General features: G+C 42.3%; 1 protein-coding gene across 2 annotated transcripts in view; it reads left to right on the top strand.

Annotated features, from left to right (window-relative positions):
* The first annotated feature begins 9,587 nt into the window (after nucleotides 1-9,587).
* Nucleotides 9,588-13,553, top strand: part of DTWD2 (DTW motif tRNA-uridine aminocarboxypropyltransferase 2) — a 100,122-nt gene continuing 96,156 nt past the window's right edge. For both annotated transcript variants that reach the window (XM_074855802.1, XM_074855803.1), the window contains exon 1: nucleotides 9,588-9,761. In XM_074855802.1, coding sequence (XP_074711903.1) covers nucleotides 9,610-9,761 — 152 coding nt within the window. In that variant the 5' untranslated portion in view covers nucleotides 9,588-9,609. The remainder of the gene's footprint in view (nucleotides 9,762-13,553) is intronic.

Raw genomic sequence — 13,553 nt, 5'->3', positions numbered from 1 at the left:
GGCCTATTCCTTACACATGCACTTCTCATAGTGGTTTTAAGCTAGTTCGGGATAGTGGCTTCTCAGACTATGTCAAATGACTAATTCAGGGCAAAATCACGTCATGGTCTTGAAAAGAAAATGATGCCAGTAGGCTCTTTGGGATTCACCACTCCCACTGATTTCAAAGCTGGATCCGATTCTCCCGAGAACACAGTTCTTACTGGAGCATCTGCCCAACACCATGAGTGACCATTCTCCCTCGTACTGGACAATACTGTAAGATTCAAATACACACCTTAAATTCACAGCCAGAGTGTTCCTTAAGCAGGGAGCTGCCTTATAACAACCACATATCCCCCTGCATCCTGTGTCCTTATGCTATTTTTAATGATTTTGCTGGCTTGGCATCTACAGTGCTATATAAAATAGACTTTCCCTCCTTCTTTGTCTTCCCTATCCCTCCTGTGCAGCCTCACGACTAAAATTGTGTACATTATGTGCCTGAAGGAATGCATGTGGTGCCGCATAGGGTTAGCCCTGTTTAGAAGTGTAAGCATACCCCCTAACTCCATTTAATCTCTGCACAGCTTGCTGTCCTTGCAGAGGCAATGTCAGGCAGAAACAGTCCCAGCATCCTTTTAAGAAAATTTCTGTTGTGACTTGTTGCAAGGTCAGAGGGGTTTTGTAGACTGCCAGAAGTCAGGCTGAGGTTGCAGATGAACGACAATATAGATGCCATGCCCTTTTCTGGGGACTTCCCTAGGAAGTATATTGCAGGGCCATTTTGTCTACATTAAAACAAGGTTTCTACTGATGTAATTATTTTAGGCATTCATCTTGCTTACTAAATTATATATCAAGAAGATGGGAGAGCTGCAGTAACACAAAATTATCTGCACTACCACAACTATTTATTGTGCAAGGCCACTCTATGAAACTATGTATTTAGGTTATTTAGCTTTGTTCAAAGGCTTCTCTAGGTGTTAAAACTTCTTGGGAAAAGAGATTCAGTCCAGTCTAAGGAAAAGAATTTGGTCGGGGTCCGGCAAAGCATTCAAATTAGGCTATTAAAAAGAAAACTGCTCAGCAAAATAGAAAGATTTCTAAAATAAATAAGGCAGTTTATTTTTACTCCCTCTGATTTGCTAACTACCGGAAGAAAAAACATGTTTTGCCTGACCGTACTTTTTATTATGTAAACAACTCTTTGTAGGGGAAAAAAATCCATGAACTTAAACTTAACTTCCTTAAATGCCTGATATCGTTAATGATATTGTTGGGATAATGAAGGACTAGTGAGTATATTGCCAGAGTACGCAAAATTATTAGAAGCAAAGCAAAAAAAGAATCACAAAACCTAAGAGATAACTAAGAAGGACATTATTACATAATGCATCACTGCTACCATTTTGTCTAAAAATTATTTGAGTTGTTCATGTGCATCCATTTAACAATTCAGGCTCAACCATAAGCATAAAACTAAAGATATGGCTGTGACAGATGCAGTGTGTCTCAACATGGAAGACAGGGACAAGAGTAATAGCAGCACATCAAGGATGCCTACATTGTTAGATACAGAGTAAGAGGACTGATTTGCTATGTGACAGTGAGCAAGAAGCATCCAAGAAAAGTCCTGGCCAGGACCAGGTGGCACCCTGAATCATTCCTCTTAATGCACTTGCCAGGACTTGTTAGTACAGAGGAGAAAATGATCTGCTGTGCTCTATGCTTCACTGCCTAAGCCATAGTTTTGTTCAAAGTTCCTTCTGCTGGAAATACATGTCTCATAAATTCACCTTTCTTTCCACGCCACATACTATTCTCTCCTCTCTTACTACACAGGATGAACTTTTCGCTCCATAATTGCCCCTCTCACACTTTACTGTGGTCTGTATTCAAACTATAGTCTGGTCCTACAGTAGGGTGGTAGAGAGCCAGATATACTATTTAATGCTAGTTTAGGGTTTGGTCTATAAATCCAGGACAATTGTTTTGCATGACTACCACTTTGGAAGATGAGAGGTTTTCTGGCTTGCTGTACGCTTTCACATTTCTCAATAATTTTCTTAAGCGGTCTAGAGATGAAACTGTGAGATGCTCACATTTTAGACTGATAGTGTTATTTTCTTGTTCTTTACAAGAAATTTCAGCTGAATATCCTGTGCTATAGCTGTAATCTGAGAGTTTTACTCCATTTGATTTAGACTTGTCTAGGACACTGTGTTTACAGAACCAAAAAACCAGATCCTATGGCATATATTGTGCATCTGTTCTGTGAAACCGACCAAATGAAGCAAAGGCATGATGTTGATAAGCACATGGGCATGAGTGAAGTTGTCCTGACATTCCCCCTCTGCATCATCATGTTTTCCAATGACCAAAACCTCTTGGGTTTAAAGAAAGAGGTACTTCTTCTTTTCAGAGGTGCATTCTTGTAACCAAGAATAAATCTCACTGGTCATCTCTGTTGGTTGCAATACCACTCTGACAGAAGGAACAATGAACAAGCCAAATGTTACATTGCAAGACAGGTACAGTTTTGACTTCTTTCATCCTTAAAGCTTGTTGCTTGTTTCTTTGTTAAGACCAAAAGTATTGCACGTACACTTACTGTGGGAGGTGAGTTAAAGAACAGAAAGTAGTTTCCCCACGTGTGGAACCTGCCTCATTTGACAACCTAGGATTTTGATTTTTAGATCTGATTTTAGGGAAGGAGTTTCAAATTAGCATGGAGTTGTCAGTTACATATTACTGTAATTGCTCCAGGTCATCAGAGTTGCAATCACAGACTGCAATTACAGGTTTAGTGATTATAATTACCTCTGTTATTAGCCCAGTATCATGAGTGAGGCCATGACACAATCAGAAGCCTTGTTACCAAACTTTCAGATCAGTGCTGAAAGGACTGTGTTTGAAAATGTGTTTACATTTTACAAATGTTCACTATTTTCTTTTATAAAAGAAGTGAATGAAAGTGAATGATCTGTCACATGATGTATTTAATTTACCTCAGATGTTCAGTCTAAGCTGTTTCAAAAAGGGAGATGAGACTTGCATGTGACCTCATACAATACCTTTACGAAATTCCGTGGGAGTTTCTTATGCAAAATGTGAGATCTACTTGCAATAGATAAAACCAAAAGCAACTGAGAAGGCAGTTGGTTTTTACAAACATGAAACCAACCAGAATCATGAGCCAACTTTGGCAACCAAAATAGTACTTTAATGTATTTTTCCAGATTTTGTTCTCTTCCACATCTTTTGCAAGTAACCACTAACAGCACAATGAAGAATCAAGCACACAGAGATTTGCTAAATCATGGAAACACAGCACTGTGTAATGTGGCACCCTGGCAGGGAGCACAGCCTGAGCAGCAGGCTGGCATGCTGCTTCACAGCACAGCAAGGCACAGACAGGGTGAATGCTGCAGCAGCAGCAGAGCAACAGGAAAGGAAAAGTGGTGGCTCACAAAAGGAAGGGTGACAGAAAAAAACACAATTGAAGCTGCATGAAGAGTTATTTTTAGCTGGCAGTACTTGGATGTATTGCCATTTGCCTTTCCAGCAGGTTATGACTGTACCTTGTTCAGGGCTGGCCCACACCAAGACAGTGACTGGGGACTGAGGCCAGCCACTGTAGACAGTAGCACACACTCAGGAAAGCAGTTTTTTCTTCCTGGCATTTACATTTTTACTGATCTTTTACTTTTTGACTGACACTAGGGATCTAAATGGAAAGATGGACTTTTTTCTCCTCCTCATTCCTCCTTCCAAAATGCTTATGCTAGCCCTAGTGCCTGGCCAGCCACAGGGTAAACTGAGCTGGTCTACCTGAGAATAAACAACAGAAAGAATCTTGCAGAGTGGTTGTGTGGGCACATGATGACTTGTGTTAGCACCAGGGGAGGGTGGGAAGAAAGGCAAGATCATCACCTTCAGCAGCAGTGACAATTTATGTACACCTTCAAATTATTTGTCACATTCAGAGACATGCTGTGACTTTTTTGCTAAATATATGTAGGCTTGAACAACATGCTCAGTTGAGCTTGATGGAAATTGGCTGGAGGCAGCCTGCAGCAGCATCGTCTAACACCTGCTACACTGCCAACACTCACCAGTTTCTGGGCCAGACAAGTGAACATTATTTTATGAGAACTCAATATGTGCATGTTTCTTGACAGTTCTTATTAGGAGAAGGGATAGCCAATCCACCATTAAAAGTGACTACCTTATCAGGCATAAATGCCTGCAGAGCCATTGGCAACTGCCCACCAAATGCAGAATGCCGAACTTCAAGCGCAGGTAGACTGCAAACAGCCATGCAAGCACTGCAGTATTTATTAAATTAATTTGGAGTAGCAATCTTTCTGTCTAATTAATACATTTTATAGTAACAAATGCAACTGAAATGCTCAAAACCTGCCTCTCAATAATATCTGCTGGCGTAATTGTATCTATGCCAGAGGATTTGGGCTCTGCTAGTATACCTATGTTAGGTAAAATGTACTTGCGAGTACAAAGGATGCCTGCAGAAGTATGTAGTTGCAGACCAGTCTTCAGCCTCCTAAGGGATTCTTTCTTCACAATGTGACTAAACTATCTAATCCACTTAGGCTAACCTGGGTGATACTTCAAAAGCAAAGTTGCAGTCTGTATTGATATTTGTCTTGTGCCAGTACTTTTCATCTTCTTGGAATAAAAATCCTACAGTGTAAGTACCTTTATATAACTTAGTTGAAATTCCTTCCGAAAAAAGTTTCAGTGTTGTAAGACTTAGTAAAGAAATATGGTTCTACTTGTAACGTGTCTTTGTCTACACTATTACTTTTTCAATATGGCAGGTAATTATCCATAAGTGAAAGGGAGAAGGAGGAAGAACACTTCCTCTGGTATTAACAGCATGACAAAACATGCACACTGGCAGTTTTGTGATGTAGTAGTTAACGTGCAAAGTCACACCCTCATTATTTCACGGTAACTCATTTGTGCAGTTATAACCAAAAATAAAAGTGTATATACAGGAGTTATCATGAGATAGCTGGGATGGAATAGTTATTTTAAGCTATTTCCTCACATGGAAATAGTTCTTAACAAGTGTTTCCTTACAAGGTATCTCCAAGCTGGAGAAAAAAAGTTTTAATGGATGAACATTATTATCCCCCAAATCCTGCGATTCTGAAAAGAAAACAGTGTCATGGAAAGTATCTTTCTTTCCGCAAACACTGTAGAGGAGAGGTGCTAAAGAGCTATAGTTAGGTCTGCAGAAGAATTTTCATCAGACAGAATAAAGGCAGAATCACTATTGCAAAGCATTTTGGACATGATTGCACAAATTTTAGTTCTTACATCAACAGAAAAAAATGCAGATGAAGATTAAGCAAGAAACAGGGTGTTTCTGTTGCTGCTGCTGTTTCTCTAGTTTAAAGGACATTTTCAAACAATAAGTAGTGAATAAAATATCTGCAATTAATTCTGTGTTTTTCAAGTCACTTGCTGTCAGTTTTTACAAAGCAGTGAGTGATCATGAATGATAGACAAATCCAAAGACTTTAAACACAATGGGTAATGTCTGAAGCCCGCAGGTTCAACAGATTAGGAGATAACATTATGCATTGTACATCGTTACAGTGTTCTTACCATGCAATCAGTTTTTCAGTATTATATGGCTAAATCCTTTTCATGTGTTTTTGGGTGGTTTTTTGTTTTGTTTTGTTTTGTTTTTCTTATCTGCAATCCTTAGCTGCCAAGGCAAACAAGTAAAATAGGATGTTTTATTCCCAGCTCTTGTGTCATGAATCGATTATAGTATGGCATCTTCTAGAACAGTCACAGACAGCTTATGCCCTTGAGCCTCACAGCATCTCTATACATGTCAAAAAATACAGCACCTTCAGCAATAGTCACCAAGTCCTTGGTAGGAGGCTGGAGTTGTATTATTCTGGCCAGCTACCTTGTCTCACTAAACCATTCTTTTTGCTTCAAAAAGGCCTGCCTCAGGAAACAAGCGGGCTGGCAAACCAGGTCAGTGCATGTTTGTGTCAAACATAAAGCACGCTCTTCCCCAAAACTCAGCAGTTCCTGGTTTTCAGTTCAGGCACCCCCAAACTTGTCCCACACGAGCTCTACTGCCACCCATAATGCTATTTACCAATATTGTTCACGAACCCCCTTATCTAATATCCTGGTTTCTATATGGGCATGGAAGCTTCTGTTCACACACATTGCCAGCTTAGGTGATTTGTTAATACCATTCTTCTGTACAAATAGCAAGATGTCTGTTTTCTGTTGTAAGGAATTGAGGCAGAAATAAAGGAGAACAAACAAAAACATCATCTCTTCTTTTTCATTGCAGCCTTTGTATGAACATTTCCAAGCTCACCTGTCTCCAAGCTTGTTTCCTCCTGGCTCACAGTCAGTGCTAGTCAGTTCTCCAGGCTCACTTTGAGGTGTGTCGAGACAGCAACTTAGCCTGCCATGGCTTCCAAGCTCCTACCTCCAACTCCACTTATGCAGCCCACACCTCACACTGACACCAGTGACTGCACAGTTAGCCCATCCATGCACTTCATCCAGCGTAACTGGTGGCGTTTTAATCAATCCCCTCAATGTATGGCCAAGTATGGAGGGGACAGGAAAGCAGAACCACAACTGGCCTGAATTCAACATTTGTGAGCTGCCATGAAAGCGCATTCTGCATGAGGATACAGCTTTTGCAAAACAAGATCATAAATCCTACAGGATTTCAAATTGCTTAAGTTGGTATTTGAAACCATGAGTCAAGCCAAGGAGTAGAAACATGGCACTTTTTGGATTAAACTGGCTAAAGCTGCTGGGGAACTACACCTGCCATTTGAATATGCTTGTTTGAGAACTGCCATCCTGACAGCTGCTTCACATGTCTTAAAACAAGTATATATTAAATTTGAACTTCTCACTGTGGGAGGGATGACACAATTTTCTGGGTACATGACTTTTAACAGCAAGAAGTCTAACCCATTCTTAGTAAGAGCTAATTCTAGAATAAAAGAGAAATGGTTTGTGTCAGGATGCAGAAGAGATTGCATGTGCAGAAGAACGGTACTTTCCATAAAATTTAATGGACTTTCCATACTACAGTTAGTCTACAGCTAGTCACTACACACATGACCATTCATGATCCCAAAAAGGGAACAGTACAGTACATCAGAGAGTAGTAAATGCAAGTAAAAATCTTCCAGTCACGCCATCATTTAGGTCTGTAAATTTACAAATTGCAAACACTGGTCCAACGAGATGCTGTTTCTCAGGTTTCTAATATGGTGGTGGAAGTGTTAATTTGGGTTTAAGTATGCACATCAAATACTCAAGGTAGTCATGCATTAAATAGGTACTGTGGACATATCTACCTATTAGCCTGCAAAAGACTGATTATCAAGATCTGCGATAGAAACTATTTTACTTTTTGCCTCAATCTTCAATATTCAGGCAGTCCTCCTCTTAAACTTGTTCTGTTAAACATTTAAGACTTTTTGGCCTATAAATCATGCTTCCAGTTTTTTTAAATGAGTATATTGTGTCAGATTTGTAGTCTGCTGGCCTGTAGTCAGATAAGTTGCTGCTCTGTTAAGCTCTGGAACAACATGCATATAGCAAACACTAGCTCTGTTCCAAAAAAACACTAGGGTTGAGCTGGCTTTTAACCCCTTCTGCTTTTGTTGGTAGCCCAGACAGCAAAGTTCTGATAACAGAAACCCTCTATCTTCAAGCCTACATTTTAGTCATGGGCAGTTTATCCTAACCTGACCTTGTGCCAACATTTTCCTTCAGTTTAAACTGTTCATTTTCCTCTTCAGATGTATATATACAGAGAAAGGCTGCAGCACTCCCCCTGTGTTTACCCTCTATGTATTCCATTCCTTGCTATATCTGCTTATTCCCTTGACAATAAATTACTTCATGTCATGCTATTCTTACATTTATTTTAGGCATCTATCTGCAGATCAGATTTCTTTTTCTGTGTAGTCAGACCAGAATGGTTTACCCTGGTTTACTTTTAAGCTTATGACTGAAGCCAATTATTGCTACCAGACCAGCTAAAACCTCACTCTCATGGGAAGCTGTGAAGGCATACCCAGGTTCCTCCTGTCAGTAGCACTGCATAGGAACTCTCTTCAGTAACACAGAAGCAGGAAGGTGTCCCTGGACTAAATCATCCATACTCCTTCTTCTGTCCACTGCAACTGCGTTACTTCTAATAATCAACCTAAATAAGCAATTTGTAGTTTATACCAACTCATTCTGTGACAAGGCTTTCAGCTTAATTGAAAAGTTTCCTCCCTATTAGCTCCCCTATCCTAAATTAGGTGACCTATAATACCAGCAATAAGTAACTTTATAATTCAAAACTTCCATAGTGGCATTGTCCCTTACCTTTTCCTTTTTTTAATTTTCATTTACACTGTATAATTTTACAGCCAGCTTCTGTGATTTTTGTCTTGTGAGTAAAATGCATTCTAGCAGCTACACAAGAAAATTAATTCGTTTGTAGCTTGAGCTACAGATACAAAACTACAGTACAAAACCACAAAATCTAAAAGCAAAACCATCTTAATATGGTACATGTATCTAGTCCCAGCAGGCCTAAATTACATCAATTGGCTCTGAAGATTGTAAGTATGTAAATGCTCTACATTTCATTTTGGTTGCAGAAAACAGGAAGTAACACAACCAGCCAACTCATCTGCAGTTGCTAATTTCAGGAGAGGATCTCTTGTGTGGAGATCCACTAGTTACTGTATTTCAGTAGATTTCTAAGGTAAACCTTTCATGTCACTGTATAAGTGACTCCAATATATTGTGTTTATTATAATATCTGACTTAATGAGCAGAATATAACTTGCATCTAAATCCTGATCTGTATCTACAGTTTCTTCTATTTAAGGCACTAACAGAGCTTGGAAAAGGCACTCAGAGCTTATCTGTTACTGTACCACCCTCCTAGCATAGCTTGTGCTGCAGCCTCTCTCTTCGAGTGTAAAGGATACCTACAAAAATGGGAAGGCCCAAACGCCTACCCTGAAGCGGCCCCGAGCCAGGCTCCAGCCAGGCCTGCCGTCCCGCTGCGTTCTGCCCGCCCCAGTCCCGGTGCTGCTCGGATGGGCCGAGAGCCACAGGCTAAGCTGCAATTCGCGCCGAAGGAGATGCCGCGCGTGGCAGCGCTTGTCGCCGGGCAGGGCCGGTGCGGCGGGCAAGGCCGAAGCCAGCCGGGAGGCGTTAGGCTCAGCTCATCCGCTGTGACAGACGGGCTGTTATCGCCGCTCTCGCCGCCTGCAGATACCGACACCCTTCCGGGTCAGGGCAGGTGCGGCTCCGCGCTCCCGGAGCCTCAGGCGCCGCCCCGCCCCGCCGGGCGCCGCTCCCCGGGGAGGCGGCGGGAGGGGCCCGAGCGGGGAGAGCCTGGGCCCAGCAGCGACGCGCGCCAACAGCGCCCCCTGCTGGCTGCGGCGCCCCGCAACGAGCCGAGTGAAGGGCTCCCCGAGCCCCGATTGGACGAGCCCCGCGAAGGGGCGGCGGCGCCTCGAGGGAACGGCGGCTTTTCCTGCCCGCCGGCGCCCTCTGGTGGTGGCCGGTGCCTCCCGCCGTGCCGGCATGGAGCGGGGCAGCACGGCGGCCCCGGCCCCGGCCCCGGCCCCGGCCTCGGCCTCGGCCCCGGCGCTGGGTGAGGAGGGCGAAGGCTGCGCGGGCCTGTGGGAGCTGCCGGTGGAGCGCTGCGAGAGGCGGCCGGAATGCGGGCGCTGCAGGTGAGGCGCGGGGCAGCACGGTAGAGAAGCCGCGGCGCTGGCGGGCCCGGCCGGCCCTCGCCCCGCCCCGGCCTTTAGGAGGCTGCGCTGAGGCCTTGGGGCGGTGCGTCGTGGTGGCGGGGGGCGGCGGGCGGTGCAGAGCTCAGGGGAAACGGGGCTTGGTTACTTAGCAACCGGGGCCGGTTACTTAGCAGGGAAGAAGTCGCCCTCACGGCGACCACCGCTGACCCCCCCCCCCCCCCCGACTCGAGTGTAACTGAAGTGTCGCGTGTCTCTGTCTGAGACAGGCCGTGTCACCGTGGCAGCGTATACACGTATCTCGTAGAGATCTACAAGATGTATGTAGGCAGCGGAGCGGCAGATCAGAGTTTCGGGGCGCCCGTCAGCCGTTTCACGTCAGGGAAGCGCCTTCCTTGCGGCGGGGCGGGGCAACCGCTTCGGCAGCGCTTGGCGGTGAAGATGGTGGGCAGCGGGCAGGAGGGGAGGGCTTGGGGGCACTTACAGAGGCTGGCAACGAGCTGCTGTAAAGTTGTGGGGTTTTTTGGTTTGGTTTTGGTTTGGTTTGTGGGGGTTTTTTTGTTTTTTTTTTTTTGTTTTTTTTTTTTTTTTTTAAGAAGCCTCTGGTTGTTCTCACCAGACGTGTAAATTTGTCTGCACTGGGCTTGACCCCAAGCCTCTCTTGCCAAGCACAGCTTGCATCTGTGACGCCTGGACAAGGTGGAAAATGTTCCCTGGAGTCTGTGGGAGGGTGAGGTGGAAAAGGGCGGGTGCGGTGTCCCCTGATGCCATGCAGTAAAAGTAAAGTACATGAGACCTCAGTATGGCTGCACAGTCTTTGGTGCTCTGTCAAAACAACTAACATCTAATAACTTTACAGCTAATTTTGAAATCCAAGCACTGGGAAAAGCAGGGGGTCAATATAACTTGACGTGAACTTGGGAATTTTTTTAAAGTGGGCAGTGGCTTTTGATCTTACAGAAATATCTGTGTATATCTGCGTATATATGTCCTTTTAATGGAGTTGGCAGTATGTCATTTGTTCCTGAACTGACAAATTTGTGCAGAACTGCCAAAGAAAAAGTTTTCCTCTACCTATATTGATTTCATCTGCTTCCGTTGATTGGTAAAACAAGTAGAAAGGCACGTAATTTACTAACAGTGTAGTTGTAGTCCCTCTAAATAGCATTAGGGTTCAGGAGCTTATTTTTAGTAAGATTTCTGTAAATAAGTCATCATAAAAAGTAAGTATTGTGGGAGTCATAACATTTGTAAAATAAAGGTCTAGGCTGCTTAGTTTCCTAGTAACCTTTTGGTAAGGGACTTTGTTTTAAGTCTGTTGGAGAGCCAAAGCTGATTTTTGAGAACTACAGCACCTTCACCCCGGTGTTGGTTAAATCTTTCAGAGATCTTAATTAGTTTTGAAAGGCTGGATTTCCTTTTGCAAAAGCCATGCCAATTCTTATGTAAATCATGCATTTTTGTAAGTGTTCACTAGCCATATTTTTAATTATACTTTCTGCTTACATTAATAGTTTTATTTATTGCAGATTTTTATTTTTTGTAAAGTTGTTTCATGTTTGCCCTTTCTAGACCTGAGGTGCCAAGGAACTGCTGAATGAGAGTTATCCCACTGTCGTTCCTCATTCAGCTATTTAACCTTGAGTTCTTTTAAAATGCCTGTAGGATGCTGCTGGTTATTGCTTATTTTGTCAGTGTGTTTCATAATCTCTGTTCTAGTTCCTTCAGTTTTGAACAGATTCTCTGAGTCTCCCATAAAAATGGTTTGAGAATAGGCATCTCGCGGTTTTCTTCCATAGTAAAACCTAATGTATTTACTCAAAACCTGATGTATTTACTCAGCTCCTCATCACCATGTAGTATTAAAACACCAGCTTCCTAAAAAGCTGTAAATGGATTACACTTGTTGTGAAGAGCAATGCTGTGAAGATACAATGAGGACAGACACTTAAAGAAATATGGGGCCAGAGAAACTGTGGATAAAATGGCCACAGAGCTGCTTGGTTTTTAAGAGACAAATTAAGTGACAATTTTTTTAAAACTGAAGTTTTGATGGAGATTGGGATGCAGGACTGAATCGTGCACTCAGTTTATTTTTGCAGTGTATCCTCTCCATTGTCTTCCTCAGGAATATAACTAAATCGTCCTTGTCATTGAGCACAGCATTCTGCGACATGACTTGGAGTAAAAGTGAGTAAGGCAGTGACTTAGGGTATATCGTGGGAAGGAATATTATGAAGCTTGATTATTACTCTGAACATTATGGTGGTGATGGTGGGGAACAGGTATCTTCAGCTGAATCCCTTGATTTTTCTAAACTACAGAGTAGATTTTTATTGTAAAGGACCTTAATGAATGTAATTTAAGTGTGTTTGGAATCAATGTTTATAGTGGTGATGGTCTGAATAGAACACAAAAGCACAGAAGAATGGTTTCTCTTTAGCATCATCTAGTGATTCCCCATGGGGACCGACTTAAAGTTTTGGCTTTTTTTTTATATGACATGACAGCTGATTGACAGCTTTCTAACAAGTACTGAATCTGTCAAGATGTGAAACAGAAATATGGCAGTAAGGTCGGTAAGTTTTCATTTTGGATAATGTGAATGATTTGAGTGTCCTGAAGGAACAGAAGTATTACGTCTTTGAGACTTTCTGTTGCCTATGGTGGTTATGAAGAAAATGCTAGCGTTTGCAATAGCTTATGTTGGAGAATTTGAATGAAATAATGTAATGAAATTCTACATTTTGAAGGGGTGTGTATGTGTAAGTGCTAGTTTAAAAAAAAGATTGTGGAAAATGATCCTATGCATAGTTGATGTTTGAGATGACAAATGGCTGATGCAAATGAAGTACGTGCAGTTGACTTTATGCTGTTTTATTCTTGAGGCTACAATTTAATACGTGTTCTGTTTGTCTGCCGAAACCAAAAGGTCAGTGGTGATAAACTCTGAATCACTGATGGTTATTTGATAAGTTCTTAAGGCTTTCTCGGCTGACTTAAATGTTCAGCTTGCTTTCAGAAGTTAAAGCCCACACCCAAACATTTAAATTGGAGAATAAGCTCAACATAGTTTCCAGGTTGCTGTTAGCCTGGAAAACAAAATCAGTAGGCCCCACAACTGAAACCATATAGGACAACAATTTGATTTTGTGGTGTGACACTCTGAGCGCAATATAACATTTTGAAATTTTGTCCTTGTGTGGGACAGAGTTCACTCTTTCTAGATACTTGGTGTGCTGTTAGAGAAGAAGCCTTTTGGTAGTACAAAAGCAATAAATGCACAATGACTTACTACCACAGATCCTGACTGTGCATATGCAGAATTTTACTGTAGTAGGAGTAAAAGAGGAATGTTTTCCTCTTTTCTGAGGAATGCATTCAGGAAAAAACAAGATTTTTGACTGTGAGTATCATTTATGATCCATGGGCATTGCTAGGTCTCGTGGGCCATCACAAATCCCAACTGGAAATGACCCTCTGTGTTTGCAGGACTAATTTATGTTGTAAAGTTAGGATAACAAGCGCTGATGTTTTCTCATGTTCTGCTATGACGTATGCTGTTATACAGTATTTGTATTTCAAGAAGGGGGGGCGGGGGGGTGTGGAAAGGAAGGAATAACTTTAATCCTTTAATACAAATGTTCCCTTTGCCTAAATCTAAATATACTTAATCTGGGTACTGTGTGAGTGCTCTTGATAGCACTGACAGATTGATAATGGCATGTGATGGCATAGTGCTGCTTCATATTTTGAGGAAAAATGTAACGTATG

This window comes from Strix uralensis, chromosome Z (genome assembly GCF_047716275.1).
Source record: "Strix uralensis isolate ZFMK-TIS-50842 chromosome Z, bStrUra1, whole genome shotgun sequence".
In the NCBI taxonomy this organism is placed as follows: Eukaryota; Metazoa; Chordata; class Aves; order Strigiformes; family Strigidae; genus Strix; species Strix uralensis.
This window is presented reverse-complemented; position numbering and strand designations above follow the sequence as displayed.